General features: G+C 41.3%; 1 protein-coding gene across 2 annotated transcripts in view; it reads right to left on the bottom strand.

The window, feature by feature from the left end:
• Positions 1–12669: 12669 nt before the first annotated feature.
• The window catches only part of ccdc169 (coiled-coil domain containing 169), a 44947-nt gene continuing 39688 nt past the window's right edge, over positions 12670–17928 (bottom strand). Inside the window, exons 7-8 of one of the 2 annotated variants that reach the window (XM_052025771.1) lie at positions 16107–16174; positions 12670–13515 (exon numbers count right to left, since the gene is read on the bottom strand). In XM_052025771.1, coding sequence (XP_051881731.1) covers positions 13413–13515; positions 16107–16174 — 171 coding nt within the window. In that variant the 3' untranslated portion in view covers positions 12670–13412. Of the gene's footprint in view, positions 13516–16106; positions 16175–17928 lie in introns of those variants that run through there. The other variant, XM_052025772.1, reaches the window with a different exon arrangement.

Raw genomic sequence — 17928 nt, 5'->3', positions numbered from 1 at the left:
TTGTAGTCCGTGATGCCCTGGATGCCCTGCCACAGATGTCTTGGTATCAGAGAAGTAGCCCTGGATCTTCTGGAAATAACTCCTCTTTGTCTCCCTGATGCCATGGGACAGGTTGGCCCTCACTGTCCTGAGGGCTGCCACATCACCTGACCTGAAGGCAGCATCTCGGGTTTTCAACAGTTCATGTATCTCCACTGTCAGCCATGGCTTCTGGTTGGCACGTGTGGTGATGGTTTTGGTGACAGTGACATCGTCAATGCACTTGTTGATATAGCCAGTCACTGCAGCTGCATACTCCACCAAGTTGATGGTATGGTCATATGTGGCTGCTTCTCTAAACGTACTCCAGTCTGTGCTTTTGAAGCAGTCCTGTAAGGCTGACATTGCATTCACAGGCCACATTTTTATCTGCTTCTGAATCAGTTTGGAGTGGTTTGTATGTCAGGATTAGCGTAAAAGAGACGTGGTCTGAGTAGCCAAGGTGGGGGCAGGGGACAGCTCTGTATGCATTCTTGATGCTTGTGAATACCAGGTCCAATGTATTCTCTCCCCAGGTTGCGACGTTGACATGTTGGAAAAAATTTTGGTAGCATCGATTTTAAGTTAGCATGGTTAAAGTCCCCAGCGACAATGAAACCGCCATTGGGGTGAGCCACTTGAAGTTCGCTTATCGCTACGTAAAGTTCACACAGTGCTTCCCTGGCATTAGCACCTGGGGGGGGGGGGGGGGGATGTACACGGCCACAATAACAATGGCTGTGACCTCCCTTGGCAGATAGTATGGCCGGCATTTAACTATGGTGAACTCCACTAGTGGTGAACAGTGCTTCGAGACCAACACAGCGTTATTGCACCGTTTGTTGTTTATATAGACACACAAACCACCTCCGCGGGTCTTACCAGGCATTGATGCTACCCTGTCCGCTCGGAAGGAGGTCAGCCCATCCAGCTGAATAGCAGCATCGGGGATGTTGTTGTTGAGCCACGTTTCCGTAAAAATAAAAGCGCAGCAGTTTTTCATCTCTCGGTGTACTGCCCTTCGGAGTCGAATGCAGTCCAACTTATTTTCCAGGGAGCAAACACTGGCGAGCATCATCGACAGGAGCGCTGGTCTGACGGGGTGAGCCTTTAGGCTAGGGTAGATTCTGCTCCGCTTATCCTGCTTCTGTTTCCCCTCACACCGCCTGCGGCATCTCCTCACTGGGGCAGCCGAGGTGAGTGGCACCTTGGTGGGGTCAAGCTCAGGTCTGCGCAGCAAGCTGAGGTTGCTCATCTCTGCCATCGGTGTCCAGACAGAGTAAAGTAATGGTTTGTTGCTGATGTCCAACAGTCTAACGATCTATGCCTCTTATCTTGTACACCTCTTCCTCTCCAAAGAGAAAAGCCCTAGCTCACTCAACCTATCCTCATAAGACATGCTCTCCAATCCAAGCAGCATCCTGGTAAATCTTCTCTGCACCCTCTAAAGCTTCCACATCCTTCCTATAATGAGGTGACCAGAACTGAACACAATACTCCAAGTGTGGTCCAACTAGAGTTCTATAGAGCTGCTACATTACCTTGCAGCTCTTGAACTCAATACCCCGACTAATGAAGGCCAACACTCCATAACCTTCTACACTATCCACAACACCACCAACCTTTGTATCATCAACAAAGTTACTAACCCACCCATCCTCCTCATCCAAGTCATTTATAAAAATCACAGTGCAGGGGTCCCAGAACTGATCCCTGCAGAACACCACTGGTTACTGGCAGAATATGCTCCATCTACAACCACCCTCTTTCTTCTATGGGTGAGCCATTTCTGAATCCACACAGCTCAGTTTTCCTAGATCCCATGCCTCCTGATTTTCTGAATGAGCCTTCCATGAGGAACTTTATCAAATGCCTTACTGAAATCCATATACACCACATCCACTGCTCTACCTTCAATGTGCTTTGTCACATCCTCAAAGAATTCAATCAGGCTCATGAGGCATGACCTGCCCCTCTCAAAGCCATGCTGACTGTCACTAATCAGCCTATGCTTCTCCAAATGCCCATAAATCCTGTCTCTAAGAATCTTCTCCAGTAATTTGTCCACCACTGAAGTAAGACTCACTGGTCTGTAATTCCCAGGGTTATCCCTACTCCCTTCCTTGAACAAAGGAACAACATTTGCCTCCAATCATCTGGCACTACTTTTGTGGCCAGTGAGGATGCAAAAAATCGTCACCAAAGGCGCAATAATCTCTTCCCTCACTTCCCCTAATAACCTTGAATATATCATGTCTGGCCCTGGTGACTTATCTATCCTAATGTTTTTCAAAAGTTCTAGCATGTCCTCTTTCCTCATGTTGACATGCCCTAGTGTATCAGCCTGTCATACATCATCCTCACAAATGTCAAGGTCTCTCTCACTGGTGAATACTGAGGCAAAGTATTCATTAAGGACCTTCCCTACCTCTTCCAACTCCAGGCACATGTTTCCTCTTTTGTCCCTGATCAGTCCTACTCTCACTCTAGTCATCCTCCTATTCTTCACAAATGAGTAGAATGCCTTGGGGTTTTCCTTAATCCTACTCGCCAAGGCCTTCATGTCCCCCCCCCTTCTAGCTCTCCTGTCCATTCTTAAGCTCCCTCTTGGCTAGCTTGTAACTCTCCAGAGCCCTGTCTGATACATGCTTTCTAAACCTTGGGTAAGCTTCTTTCTTTCTCTTGACAAGATATTCTATGTCTCTTGTCAACCACTGTTCCTTCACTCTACCATCCTTACCCTGCCTCAATGGGACAAACCTATCCAGAAGCCCATGCAAGTACTCCCTAAACAACCTCCACATTGCTGTTGTACACTTCCCCAAGAACATCTGTTCCCAATTTACGCTCCCAAGTTTCTGCCTAATAGCATCAGAATTCTCTTCCCCCCCCCCCCCCCATTAAATACTTTCCCATATCATCTGCTCCTATCCCTCTCCAAGGTTATGGCAAAGGTCAAGGAGTTATGGTCACTGTCTCCAAAATGCTCTCCCATCGAGAGATCTGAAACCTGATCAGGCTCATTGCCTAGTACCAGGTCCAGAATGTCCTCTCCTCTGGTCGGACTGTTGACATAACTGTGTCAGGAATCCTTCCTGGACACACCTAACAAACTCTGCCCTATCTATCCCTTTTACACTAACAAGGTGCCAATCAATATTAGGGAAGTTGAAATCACCCATGACAACAACCCTATTATTTTTTTTCACCTCTCCAAAATCTACCTGTCTCTGTTGCTATTGGGGGGAGTCTGTAGAATATTCGAATAGTGATCGCTCCCTTCCTGTTTCTGACTTCCACCCACACTGACTCAGTAGATGATCCCTCCAGGACATCCTCCCTTTCTACAGCTGTGACACTGTCCCCGATCAGCAAAGCCACTCCCCCACCTCTTTTACCTCAGTCCCTGTCCCTTTTGAAGTATCTAAACCCCAGAATATCCAGCAGCCATTCCTGCCCTTGTGATAGCCAAGTCCCTGTAATGGTCACCACATCATAGTTCCACGTACTTACCCATGCTCTAAGTTCATCACCCTTGTTCCTGATACTTCTCGCATTAAAGTAGACACACTTCAGCCCATCCGACTGACTGTAATTTTGCCCTTTCAAATGCCTATCCTTCTTCAGTCTTTCTACACTCTGCATCCACTTGTACACTAAATGCACCAACCTCTGACCTATCACTCAGGTTCCCATCCCCCTGCCAAACTAGTTTTAAACCCTCCCCAACAGTTCTAGCAAACCTGTCCGCAACAATATTGGTCCCCCTCCAGTTCCGGTGTAACCTGTCCCTTTTGTACAGGTTGTACCTTTCCCAGAAGTGATCCCAATGATCAACAAATCTGAAACCTGTCCCCTGCACCAACTCCTCAGCCACACATTCATCTGCCAAATTATCCTATTCTTACCCTTGCTGGTGCATGGTACAGGCAGCAATCCATAGATTACTACCCTTGAGGTCCTGCTTTTCAGCTTCCTACCAAGCTCCCTATATTCCCTCTTCAGGACCTCCTCACTTTTCCTACCTATGTCATTGGTACCAATATGTACCACAACCTCTGGCTGTTCACCCTCCCATTTCAGAATGTTGTGGACCCAATCCGAGACTTCTCTGACCCTGGCACCTGGGAGTCTCTTTAACATCCACAGATTCTCCTGTCTGCCCTCCTTCCTATGGAATCCCCTATCATTACTGCTCTCCTCTTCTTCCCCCTCACCCCCCCCCCCCCCCCTTCCCTTCTGCACCACACAAGCAGGCTCAGTGCCAGAGACCAGGTCACTGTGGCTTTCCCCTGGTAGGTTGTTGCCCCCCCCCCCCCCCACCAACCCCCAACAGTATCCAAAACAGTATACCTGTTATTGAGGGGAATGGCCACAGGGGTACTCTGCACTACTTGCCTATTCTCCATCCTTCTGACAGTCACCCAGCTACCTGCCCCCTGCAGCTTAGGAGTGACTGCCTCCCTGTAGCTCTTATCTGTGAACTTCTTGTTCTCCCATAGGAGCCAAAGGTCATTGAGCTGCAGCTCCAGTTCCCTAACACAGTCTGTAAGGAGCTGCTGCTGGATGCACCTCCTGCAGATGTAGTTATCAGGGAGACTGGATGTCTCTCAGAACTCCCACATCTCACAAGCTGAACACCACTGACCCTGGAGCCATTCTAACTACTCCAGCCTAAGTCATGTAGAATGTAATTTTTGATTTTGTTCAGAAATCCCCCTGATTTGCAGAGATCCAAACCAGAAGTTCTGGCAAGGCTGGGGTGCGTATTTTGAAATCTAATTCCTGCTCAAAGACTTGTGGGGAGGAGGGGGAAATTGGTAATGAGGTAGAAGTTGACAAGGGAGGAGTATTGAGGATTAATTTTAAAGTGTGATCTGATGGCAAATCATACTTTGCCATCAAGTGAGTTCAACAGTACCAGAAATGGAGAGCTATTACCAATGGCAATACCATGCGAACCAGAGAAGGAAAGTTTGGATATGTATAGGAGGAGATTTGTGTCGATAAGATGAGCCCAGTGGAGATGATGGGAATTCAGTGCTAGGGCAAGGACTAGAGCTGAGAACATGAGAGTTGGTTTTGACCAGTGAGCCAGGGAAAGAGAATGAGATGGCAGAGGCAGCTGATTAGCTGCAGTGACAAACTGGTTTTGGTTTCGTGCATGTTACTGGTGAGTTGAGGCAAAGGGGGTTTGAATGATTGTTTGCAATGCAGAAAAGAAACTGAAGGTTATCTATTCAGTTGTCTGCCATTTCATTCAAATAATATCCCTTAGGAAGGAGAAGGGAGTCACACTAAGATTGAGAGAAAGTAATGGTCTTAATGGGAATGAAGGGGCAGTTGAGCACAATTGTAGCTGCAGAAATGTGCTTGTGAATAGAGATCCAAAAACCTAGAGAGTTGGTATTTTGAAAGTGAACCGGGAGAATTTTTCCCTCTTTACGGAACACGGGAGGGAGCTGTTGCCCAGTCCTGAGGGCAAAGAAGAAAGCAATGGCGATATCCTGGTGAGAAACATTTTGTGGACTGTGGAGAACTGGTGTTTTAATGAAGCGTGAAACCAAGTAAACTGTTCAAAGATTATGGGTGTGGATCAAGCAAGCTGCTAAGGCGCAGAGATATGATATTTAACCACCTGATCTTTTGAAATGTCTAAATATTCCTAAAAAATCTTGCATGTTTTCAATTATTGTTAAATTGATTTTTCATATATGTAGTACCAAATAATAGCAAAAGAAATTCCATTTGCATGTATAGTTTTCTTCAGAAACCTATAACCATGTCTGCAATTTATTAGCAAGAGGATGGCTTGCTTCTGGGTGGATTCTGAGGTAAATGATCGGGCAAATGTGGAACCTTCTGTGTGCTCCTGACATATGGCCTTGAGGTTCTTGATGCCATCCTGAATGCTCCTTCTCTACTGTTGAGCAGTCATGGGCCAGGAAATTCCAAGAATCAGTGGAGACGATGATCATTTTAATCCCCCTCAAGAAAGCATTGAATCTTTTCCTGTTTGTGTGGTAATCTTTTCCTGTGACAGAATTCTAAACAGCGTCTGCTTTGGGAGTCTGGCGTTGGGTATGCAAACAATGTACCTGCCCAACAGAGCTGACTGAGTATAATTAGGGCCACAATATTGGTAAATGATCTGGACCATTAATCAGATTACAAATTCTGACATGCCAAAATAATCTGAGTTATTTATTAGCATTCTTACTCTATTAAACAGATGTTGGTGTAGTTCATTTTCTAAAACTTCCTCCAACTTGACACTGAAATCAAAGCTGATTTTATCACTTTATGCTCTATACATCACAAAGGACTTGATTATAAAGTTACTATAACCTTGGTATTGGTTGTGAAGACCCTTGTTACAAGAGTCAACAAAACAGCAAGGCCCAAGTGGTTTCTGGATCTGAAAGATAAAATTTTCTTGGCTTTTCATTTAGACTGTATAAAATAGACAAGTGTACAGTTCTGATTTAAGTTTATTTGAACTTGTTCATAAAGTCATAGTGTAATACAGCACAGATATGGATCTTTACAGTCATTACTGAATCAGGAACATATTGTAAAATTAAAGCTGCAGGCTGGGTACAAAATGATCTGGAAAACCTAGTCACTATGGATCATAAAACAGCTTGTGAAGTCAACTGTCTTTTCTCCATTTGTGAATACAAGGGGTTACAGTGGTGAGAGAACTGGTGATTATTGTTGCATATTTTATGTGTCCACTAGGTATACCGAATTCAATGTAACTGGTCTTTCTTAAGCAAATGTCAGAGTCCTTGTGATCCTGCTCAATATTTAGTCATTTTTCTTTGGGGGGGGGGGTGGTCATGGAAGTGAAACTCCCTGTTGCAGGAGTTGAATACTATAAACTGGCACATGTTCCCCTCCACCCAATCCTACCACAGCAAAAGTTCTCTCAATCTGTAAAGTGAACTAAGAAACATTCTCTAATGGAGACTTGGTCATTAAGATTTTATTTATATAATAATTGCAGTGAATGTGCTGACCCACCTAATAACTTAGAATACATAAATGTTTAATGAAATGTCTGAACTGAGCCGTTTCTAATTTCTGCTGACAAGGCAAGTTTCTATTGCCTGCTGACTGGAATAGAAACTTGTCTTTTAGTGATCCTTCCTTCTACCAGGGATTTCTAGGAACCACAGGGAATCCTTCACAACAAAGCACAAACCTGCAGACAGACAGCTGCTTGGATCATGCTCCCAACCTAGGCTGCTAGTGGAGACTGTTACCTCATTTAGTGCTCAGGATATGTTCCCAGGGACAAGAGTGCTAATGGAATGGGTGGTACAATGGGTCATTGTGCATTACTTGTATACTACAGAGAGAGATGTGGATTGCTGCTGTGCTGGTAACCTGGCACTCTATGGGGCAGTGCGAAGAGTGGTATCCTGTGTACTTCCCTACTGCTACAGGGTGAGCTGAATGTTTCTGGAACAGTTTATCCTGGAGTAACCTGACAATGACAGGATTCTGTGATCAGCACTCCTGATCATTGACCTAAAAAAAGAAACAGTTTGGACCCCTGGCCTCACTCCACTCTGGGCTGGGAACTAGGCATGAGTTCAGCAAGGAGTTGCCCACAGCTCAGAATGAGAGGTTGCCTTGGGGCTGGTGTTGAGCGTGTCAGAGCACTAGGTGTGTCTGTTGAGCACAGAGCATGTGATGGAAAATACTGTCTCCCTGTTTGGCTCTATAGCTCTCATTAGCCCAGAGATTTCTCTATGGTAATGAGCTTGATGGTAGTTGCTGACCTTTTGAGCACGACTGACCAAACTAAGAAAGGGGGAGACAGCAATTCCATCACATTCAAAGGGGGTTGATCAGAGCTTGTACCATCTGGCAATGTGTCAACATATGCAGCAAGCTTGCTGTTCCCCAGTAAAGGACCCACCCTTGCCATGCTGACTAGGGTGGAGCCTGGAGCCCTACATCTTGGTGCTGAGTGGATGCACACTTCGTGTGGTCCACCCCACAGAAGGCAGCCTCTCTATACTGAGCCATGGATAATTCCTTGCTGTGTAAGCACCAGTGAAGAGCAGAGATTTGTGCCTGGTTCTGGCAAACTGGTGTAGCCAAAGCAGATGCCTTAAAGTACAGGGGTGCTTGTGCCTGTGAGTGTTTGATACTGAAAAACTATAACGTGAGCTATAATGAATCTGCATTCTGTAGGGCAACACAAAGCATGGTATCCTGTGTACTTCCCCACTGCTACAGGGAGAGCTTACCCACTATGAGCTGAATATTTCCAGGACTGTTTGTCTAGGAGTTACCTGACAGACAATGACTGGGACCCTATGAGCCGCACTGTTGACCTAAAAAAAAATTGAAACTTGCCTTGGCACAATCACTTGATGGTAACTTCCAAGAATTTCAGCAATTCTTCCTCCTGAGGCAAAACAGACCCTGCCAACGTGTCCCTTATTTCTTTAAAAACAATGTCAGCAGCCCTACTGCTGATAAAACAATAGGCCAAATTCAGGCAGGTGGACATCTATGCCAAGGAACCAGTTAGCTGCTGTTGCAATTGGCCAGTTTTTCTGCCATTAGAGAGGAGGTCCTATGTCCTGATGTGACAACTTCATGGTGTTGTAAGACACACAGCTAAAGATCTGAAGAGGTCTCGAGGTGAACAGAGGCTCTCACTTCCTTGAGCAATTTGCTTGTTGCAGTATTCCTTCTAACACAGTATGCCATACTTTTCCTCTTAATTGGGTTGTTTCTCTCTTCTGTTTAGCAAATCTCTCTGAAACTGTTGGGCACTAACCATAAGTGGAGTGATCTTCCAATTTGCCAGATTCCCGCAATAGTCTCAGATTATCCCAGTTTAGTAGGAACCAAAAAAAGTGTATCCTGCACCCTGTTCTGCAAGTCTGACTGTTTGGCTAAGTTGTTCATCAAAACAATTAACAACGTTATGATCCATTTTCTCTAGCTATGAGATTTTAAGGCAACCATATCGGCCACCTTGTATTCCTACTGGTCTCAAATCTATGTGCTCAATGAAATACTGCATGCAATTTCTGCTCTGGAATATCTTTCTTAACAAGCTTAAATGTCTCTGATGTGATAAGTGCTAAACTCTATCCTGCATAAATGCTCTGAATGGCTGTAATTAACATTCTCATCATGCATGTAATTTGAGGATTTAAACTTCTGAGAATAAAATTTAATAACAATAGCTTTGTATCACTTAAAATTCTCAACCCCAACATGGCCCTGACAACTACTAAAGTTGATACAAGATGTATAAATTTTAAGGTTTCATGGACTAAAGAGAAGATTAACAACGTGTTGCCGCCTATTCAAGAAGTCAATAAACTGGGATTGACTTCTTGGGATCAAATAATATTGTGATGTATCTGGCTAGCTTCCAAATCCTTTCTGTATATGGATCCTACACAACTTGTTGCCCATATCCCCACTAAACTTGCATACTGAAATCCCTTCTGATGAAAGGTCCATCAACCTGAAACACTTTCTCTCACCACAGATACTTCTTGATATGTTGAGTATTTCCAACACTTTCTGTCAATTATTTCCAAACTGTCTCTCCTGCTTTCCTTTCCCTGGTCAGCTTTAGGCCTTTCTCCTTTCCTATAGTTCTTTACAATATTTTTATTGAATCCATGAAAAAAAATAGAGTACATGCATCAAGAAAAATAAAAATACTACTGAATACGTTGTATTAAATCGTACTTAGATTACAATACTCTTAATAATCACATATAGTAGTTAGTTAATAAAGGAAGAAAAAATTGAAATATTTTATATAAAAAAAAATCTACTCCCACTACCAAAGCCCAAAGCTGTCAGATGGAAAAAAAACAAGGAAAAACTTTTAAAAACATAACCGTGTCAGTCAATATCTGCATTTTAGTCCCCAAATTAGAAATTTTGAAAATAATTCAAAAAGGTCCCCACAGGATTTGAAAGTCTAGGTTAGGTTCAAAAACTGAACAGCGAATCTTCTCTAGATTCAAATATGACATAACATCCTGTAACCATTGAGCATGAGTAGGCAGAGTAACTTCCTTCCATTTAAGCAATACAGCTCTCCTGGCTATAAGAGAAATAAAAGCCAGAATATGTAAATCAGAAGCCTTCAAAGTTATCTTTTTCTCCAACAATTCCAAATAGTGCAGTCAAAGGATTAAGTTTAAAACTTATTTTGAAAAGTACAGAAAAAGTATGAAAGACTTCTGTCCAATATTTTTTAAGATTCTGACACGTCCAAAACACGTGAATTAAGGAAGCCACTCCATTATTGCATTTGTCACAGTAGGGAGATATGTCAGAATAAAAATGGGATAATTTATCTTTAGACAAGTGAATTCTATGGACCACTTTAAACTGAAGGAGAGAGTGACGAGCACATAATGATGAAGTATTAACCAACTTGAAAATTTCATTCCAAGTTTCCTCAGAAATTAACATCTGCAAATCTTGTTCCCAAGCGTTTTTAATTTTATCTAGTGGCACCTTACAAATTCCCAGTAATCTGTCATAAATATTAGATATTGAGCCATCCTGAAAAGGTTCCAAATTAAAAATTACATCTAATATCAGGGCTCAAAGGAAAAGAATGTAATTGAGATCGAAGAAAATCTCTAATTTGTAAATATCTTTTTTTTTAAAAAAAAAGTGTTTTTGGTAAATTATACTTGGTAGACAATTGTTCAGATGAGGAAAGGTTTCTGCCAACAAACAGATCTTGAAAACAAGTAATACCTAATTTGTCCCATTCTTTAAGAACTACATCAGTCATAGAAGGTTTAAAAAAAAAAGTAATTAAAGAAAATGGGACTGGACAAAGAAAAACTCAATAAACCAAAATATTTTCTAAATTGTAACCAAATCCTCAAAACATGTTTAACTACTAAATTATGTTAGTTTAGTTAATGATATTGGAAGTGAAGAACCAAGCAAAGAGATAATAGAAATTTTTTTTTAACAGAATTAATTTCTCCTGATTAATGTAATGTAACCAAAACGTAAGATTTCATATATTGACTGCCCAGTAATAAAATCTAAAATTAGGTAAGGCTAAACCTACGTTCTTTTTAACCTTCTGAAGGTGAACTTTATTTAGACAAGGATGTTTATAATTCCATATATAGGAAGAAATAATTCCTATTGTTTATTGCATTTAACGAGTTCTTCATTCTCTCATTGAAGCTCTAATTGGCCACACATTTTCCTTTCCCTCTTTTTGCTTTATAGTCCATGGCAGTATATTAACACATTGGTCCTTAAACTTGCTCATCATTATTCATGCCTTCCCATATTTTAAAAGCCTCCTGAAAACAAGGCTCCTTAATTTTATTCAGTTTTCTGGAACTGTACTCTGACTTGGATCTCTCTTCAACTGTGAAGTATCTTGGGATATTTTGCTTCATATTGTGTTAATACAAGTTGTTAAATACATAATTCAAACATGGATTATTTAAGTAATGATAACACTAAACAATTTGAACATTTTAAAGCACTGAAAGGATTCCTGAAAGGATAGTAACTATACTGAATGTGAAGGTAAGAGAAGACCAAGCTAAGTACTACAGAAGAAAGGACTTTTTTTCAAAAGGAATTGAAAGGAAGAGCAATGCAAATATTTATTGTCTAGAATCTTACAACACATTAAAAATGATTTGTATTGTAAATCTTGATCCCACACAGATAAAATGGTTAAGAAGGCACATGGGATATTTGTCTTCATTAGTGTGGGCATAGAATATAAGAGCAGGGATATTATGGTACAGCTATATAAAGCATTAGTTAGACCACAGCTAGAATATTTTAGTGTCTCAGTTTTCTTATTTCCACATGCTTCACTTTTACATTGGGACTTTTTTGGTTAGCTTTTCACCACTTTCAGATTGGCTGTGCTGGGGCAGAGCACCTATGGGAGTGTAGATGTGCAGAGAATTGACATTTTGGTGAATCTCAGTGGAACCAGAGTTCAACAATGGGATACACTTCCTGGCATATCTTGCAACTGAATTTTCTCATCAAAAATCTGCTTCCTTATAATTGGTTATCATATTCAATCACTTTTCTGTATAGTAATCTGGACCTTTTTAGGAAATGCGATGCTGAATTGTCACACATTCCATACAAACTCTTCCAGGAGCTTGAGAGGCAGCTAATGGCATATTCCTCCTTGGACCTTGGATAATCGCACAAATACATAATAAAATCAATGGTGAGATGAAAGTGAATGAATTTCCCAGTCCCCCGATCACCTCCCTCACCTGCAATGTCCACCAAAAAGATGAACAAAGACATGGGCAACAGGTGCAGCGGAACACCACTACCTGCAAGATTCCCTCCAAGTCATACATCACATTGACATGGATACATATCACTGTAACATTGTTGCTGATTTTTTTTAAAGCATGATTGACACATTTGTCTGTCAGTATGATGCAATCCATTACACTGGGGTCTATGCAGTTTACCTTCAGAATGGAACCAGTTACGTTTTGCATAAACTAGAGTCTGATTCATTGCTTAACAATTACCAGCTATAAGCATCTTAAATGCAGGACATAACTTTAAAAAAGATTATTCTAAATGCGTTGACATCTCTGTAAAAGAACTCTATTACATTCTTGCATATCTAGAAATGGTTTGCTGCTGGAATGGTTATTCCATATTGTAAAACCTGTAACTTGAAAAGGATGGAGGGAATGGTGAGAAATGCTTTGGAGACATACAGAAAGAGCATAATTTAATGCAGAGCCTTTCACTATTTTGAAGTGTAGCCTCTGAGATCATGTGTGGAGGGGGGAAACTTCAGCCAATTTACATACAGCAAATTTCATAAATAACTGTTAACGACTTGTGTTGAGTAATGAAATTAGGTCAGGGCATGAAGCCAGAGAGATAAAAATTGCTAGCTCTTCAGAATAGTCCTATAGGACAATTCTATATACCCCAGGAGTGAATACAAGGTCTGAAATGAAGGATACCAAGTTTGACGATGATTAAAACTAAACTCTGCTAATCTCTGCAGTGTAGTGAGGCTCAACCCACAATCATCACACTGAGAAGTGAGGTACTACCAATGTGCCAGATCTGTTCCTTGTTCATATAAAATTCCATCAGCCATCCAGAGAAACAATTGGAAGAAATTTTAACAGCAATTAAACAAAATTCAAGTGTGAATACAATAAAACTACATTGTCTAACTATTTCTGATGTACGAATAATTACTGCCAGGGTAACAAAACCTAAATATAACTGATTTAGGCCCAGCAACAATTAAACAACTGCTCTAAATGAGGTGCAAGTACTGTAAATAACAGCTTCCTCTGACACACAAAACACCATCTCTGTTCCATAATAATATTCTAGCGTCAATGTTTTAATTTTGGAAGCTGTTTCATTGCTGCAGTCTTTTTAATTGGTCCTTTCTTGAGATCTAAAATCCTTTTTGTGGTTGGCACGTTGCACTTTCCTCTGAAATAAACATAATTATTATTCAATTGTAATATTTCATTGCATTCAACAGCTGCAACAATGTAAAATGGTAATCTTGTCCAAAATATCTGGAACACTTTCACATTTTAAGAAGAGCATTGATTAAGACCTATTTTATGTAGTTTCATATTTGCACCATATGTTTTGTTTGGAGGGAGTGGTGAGGGGAAGAGGAAGGAAGGGTTTATCAATGAGTCTAGTGGTAAGGAATTGGAGCCTAGTGTTTGTCTTCTGCCATGACTTTAAAGAGTCATTACTGAAGAAAGCAAAATCTATAGCATGCATTCAAATCAAATCTTGTCATGGAAGGCCTAGCTCATTGTGTGCCAGGTACTCTGCAGTACGCATCCTTGGATTTGAGGAAGTAAAGATGGCAGCTGTATTGAGAGAGGTCGGTACAGAAAGCAGTAAATAATTTGCTAAGGCCAAGGGCATCGAAAGTAGAAGTTTGGGAGCAACTGAGAAAAAACTGTTGTAGATGTATCTTGACAAATGGATAGCTGAAGGGAAGGCAGTTAAGACTTTGAGGCTTTGGATATAAGCTTTTTCTGCAGCCAGCTGAAAGAGGTAGCATGAAGATGTGGGGAGTAAGTGATATTAGTGGTCACAAATCCTGGTACCGAGAGAGACTAACCTGTAAGTACAAACCCAATGAGAGGTTATATACTAAATATAGTAAATTCAGCATGTTATCTGTTTCATTATATGAAGAATGTAAGATTAGGGTCAAGATGTTGAGAGTGGGCAGAGTAAATGTTTTGGTTCAATGGGGTGGCATATTGGCAGTAAGTAGTGCTGCTGCCTCATAGCTCCCATGCCCTGGGTTTGAACCTGACTACCTGCTTGTGTTGAGCTTGCTTGTCCTCTCGTGTAGTTTTCCCCTATGTTCTCTGGTTTCCTCTGTGGTGAGTTGATGGACTTGTGGGGTAAGTGAAATTAAATGGGGGAATGGAATTGATAGGATAGCTTTGAGAGTTGGCATAGAATCAATGGGCTGAATGGGGTCATAGGGAAATGTCACTAAAAATAGGAGAGTGTGGCTGGATCTGCAGACCTGCAGGGAAAGTGGGAAGGACAAAGTCTGGAGGTTTGATCCAACTGAAAGGAGGGAGGAACACAATCACGTAGCACAATCTTGTCCCAGGTCTTTTGAGTCTGACTGAAATGCAATTTTGGTACATCCCTCAACTAGTTCCTGGTTAACAATCCTGGAAATGTCCTGGTGTTCACAATGTGGTCTTCTCTGCACTGGAGAAACCAAGTGCAGAATGGGTGACCACTTTGCAGAACACTTGCATTCAGTCCACGGGGTGACCCTGAGGTTCCCGTTGCCTGCCACTTTAATTCCTCCATCCAGTCTGAACTACAGGTTGTGGCTCCTGTACTATTACAATGGCACTCAATGCAAGCTTAGGCACGTTGAGGCTTCTAGACTCTGTTAGATTCTATGACTTCGGGTAACTTGTCCGTATCTATCATCTACCTGTCATATTGGCTCAGCTTATTTGTTTCAACACACTCTCGTACACCTTTTCTTTTTTCCCTCTGGGAATTGGAAGACATGCCCAGCCTGTCCTGCTGGGCTCTGCATTTTGCAACTCCTACATTATGTTGTCTATGTTCTCACTCTCTAACTGCTCCCATTCACTTATTGGCCAGGTAACCTTGTTGACAGTTTCTCCCATGGCTCCTGGGTTTAATCCTATCAGAGACATCTTCCTGGCTGCAGTTTAACAAGCTGCTTTAGTCTCCTTCCCAGTTCTGACAAAGGGTCTTCGACCTGAAGCATTAACTCTGTTTCTCTTCCCACAAATGTGGTCTGTCCTGAGTATTTCTCTCATTTTCTGTTTTTGTTTTTGGATTTCCAGCACCCTACAGCTTGTTTGATTTTTCACCTGGAAATGGATTACTGTACATGGTCAAGTTTTTGGAGCAGGACTTGAACCTTCTGCTTCTCAGGTTACTGCTGATCCTAGAATTGTGATTCTGCATAATAAATTGTAGAGGAGGCTCACTAGCCCTTGAACTGTATTACTGTTATCTAATTTCAGTAACACCCTACACCAATGTGTTCCTCAAGTATGATAATGAATCCTTGTTTTCATAACTAGTTGGCCTCATTAGTGGCTTGCCCCTTTACAAAGGTAGATGTTGGTAGATATTGGGAAACATGCTTTCACCTATCCTCACCACCAGCAATTCCATGCTGCGATTACTTTTAGTATGCAGTGGCAGCAGACGGCACCACCTGCTTGAATTGATTTAGCCCAAGGTTTCTCTCTGCTGCTTTCTCTGTCAACCTATCGGTAATCATCACAAATTCTGGAGTCCTTTCCAAGATTTAAGGCACTTACTACCCTACATTGTTACTGAGAACCAGATTTTTCTTTTAAAATTGCACTCTCCCCTTTACTTTTTTTTTACTTTTATTTACCATTACTTTTAACTCTATTAGAACTTGGCACTGGTTTTCTAATGTGAAATATCCTGTAGTATTTAATGAACCATTTAGTTCTTAAGCAAGTTTACTGTTATGTAGGAATAATTGGCAAAACTAATAAAATACTTACGTCAAAACCTTCATTTCCCTTGACCCCATTGCTTTCTGCTTCTTTGCTGTTTCAATCAATAAGGATATCTATATGAAAGTTAATTAGAAAAACAATTGTTCAAAAATCCAACACAATTGGGTGTTGTTATTATCCTTTTTTAGTTCCTCTTTTACTCCTATAACAAAGTTCTACATTTTAATCAGAAATAAAATACAGAAGATGCTAGAAATCTGAAATAAAGGTAGAAAATGCTGGAAACACACATGTCAAATGGCATCTGTGGAGAGAGAAATATAAATAACACCAAGTTTTTTTTTAAAAAGTGCAAAATTAAAATGTGGTGCTAACAAATAATTTTAATCAAAGTAATAGAGGGAACAAAACGTAATATTAAAAGGACCCATATACAAACCCCTCTGTAAATACAAAGTTTTATTCTTCATAGTCACTATTTTTAGAACTCTACATGGTCCCACCCTCATGGTTTACACAAACATAGAGCAAAGATGTTCATAACCCTTTTCTAACTGCTGAAATTCTCTTGGGAAATGTCCTCTGGTTTTGGAAGCTTTTGAAGGCTGTTTCACCTATATTCCATGCAGTGGCAAGTTCAGCCATCAGGTTGAGACATCCTGTGACTGAAATGGGGTGGGAGAAGAGAGGGCAAAGTCGTCTTATCAGAGCAGGTATTTCTATGCTCTCTCACAGGACTCCTGCAATATCCTGCTGGAAATAAGCTGCTAAGCACTTTGCTGCTGCTCATTGAGGAATAGAATCCTCCAATTTGGAATATAATGCATCTTATTCAAGATACTGAATGTGACTTGCATGCACTCCACTGTACATTTGATGCAGCATGTGGTGGGCCTAGATTTGTTGCAAAAAGTTGCAGCATTATTTCAGTCATGCTCAAAATGGAACTTGGCAAATGTCTCAGTAAGTGTATATTGTCCAGCTGTGATGCTTGCCAGTACATTGAAAGTATTTTACTACCACTACACCAGCAATATCCTATTTGTCAACTGACCGAGGTGTAGCATCAGCGATTGTTTGAGTAAGCTTACATAGCCCTGTGCTCTGACACAGTTTCACCTCACACCCCCCCCCCCCCCCCCCCCCCCCACCAAACCAAGCCCTGCTGCCGGTTGCTTTGGGAAGCATCAGATCACCCCATTGATTCTTCCAGACATTCAGATAAGAATTTCTCTCTGAATACCCCAGGAAGATGCAATCTTCTGGAGGGAGCCCTTCTCAAATTTTTCCATAAACTTATCATGCTCAGCATGCCCGTGGCTTATTCTCTCAGTCATATGTCTTTATTAGTCACATGTACATCAAAACACACAGTGAAATGCATCTTTCGTGGAGAGTGTTCTGGGGACAGCCCACAAGTGTCGCCACACTTTCAGCGACAACATAGTACTTCAAGGGAGATGCCCACTATTTTGCTATTTCAGCAAAGGATGCAATACTATTACTTTGAACTGGAAAATACTCTGCTAGATTAATGAGTGGGATTTCAAAGAGGAATTGTGTGTGAGTGTGTATATGTATATTATATGAATCCTGATACTATGTCTACTCCAGGCAGAGATTCCTATTGCAAAGATCTACCTTGCTATGTAATGATGTACTCTTTATATTTTGGAAAGCTTGTTATAATTTTCTACTGAAATCCTACTGCAGTTTTTGGAGAGGGAATACCAGATGTAATCCCACAAAATGTAAGGGACTGAGACCCTGTGCAGATGTTTTCCTAATATTAATATGGTGGTGCGAGTTTTTGTGTAAATTCATGGCTTGAGTTAGTTCTTGTCAATCATTAAGACAATATTACATG

This window comes from Pristis pectinata, chromosome 11 (assembly GCF_009764475.1).
Source record: "Pristis pectinata isolate sPriPec2 chromosome 11, sPriPec2.1.pri, whole genome shotgun sequence".
Classification (NCBI taxonomy): domain Eukaryota; kingdom Metazoa; phylum Chordata; class Chondrichthyes; order Rhinopristiformes; family Pristidae; genus Pristis; species Pristis pectinata.
This window is presented reverse-complemented; position numbering and strand designations above follow the sequence as displayed.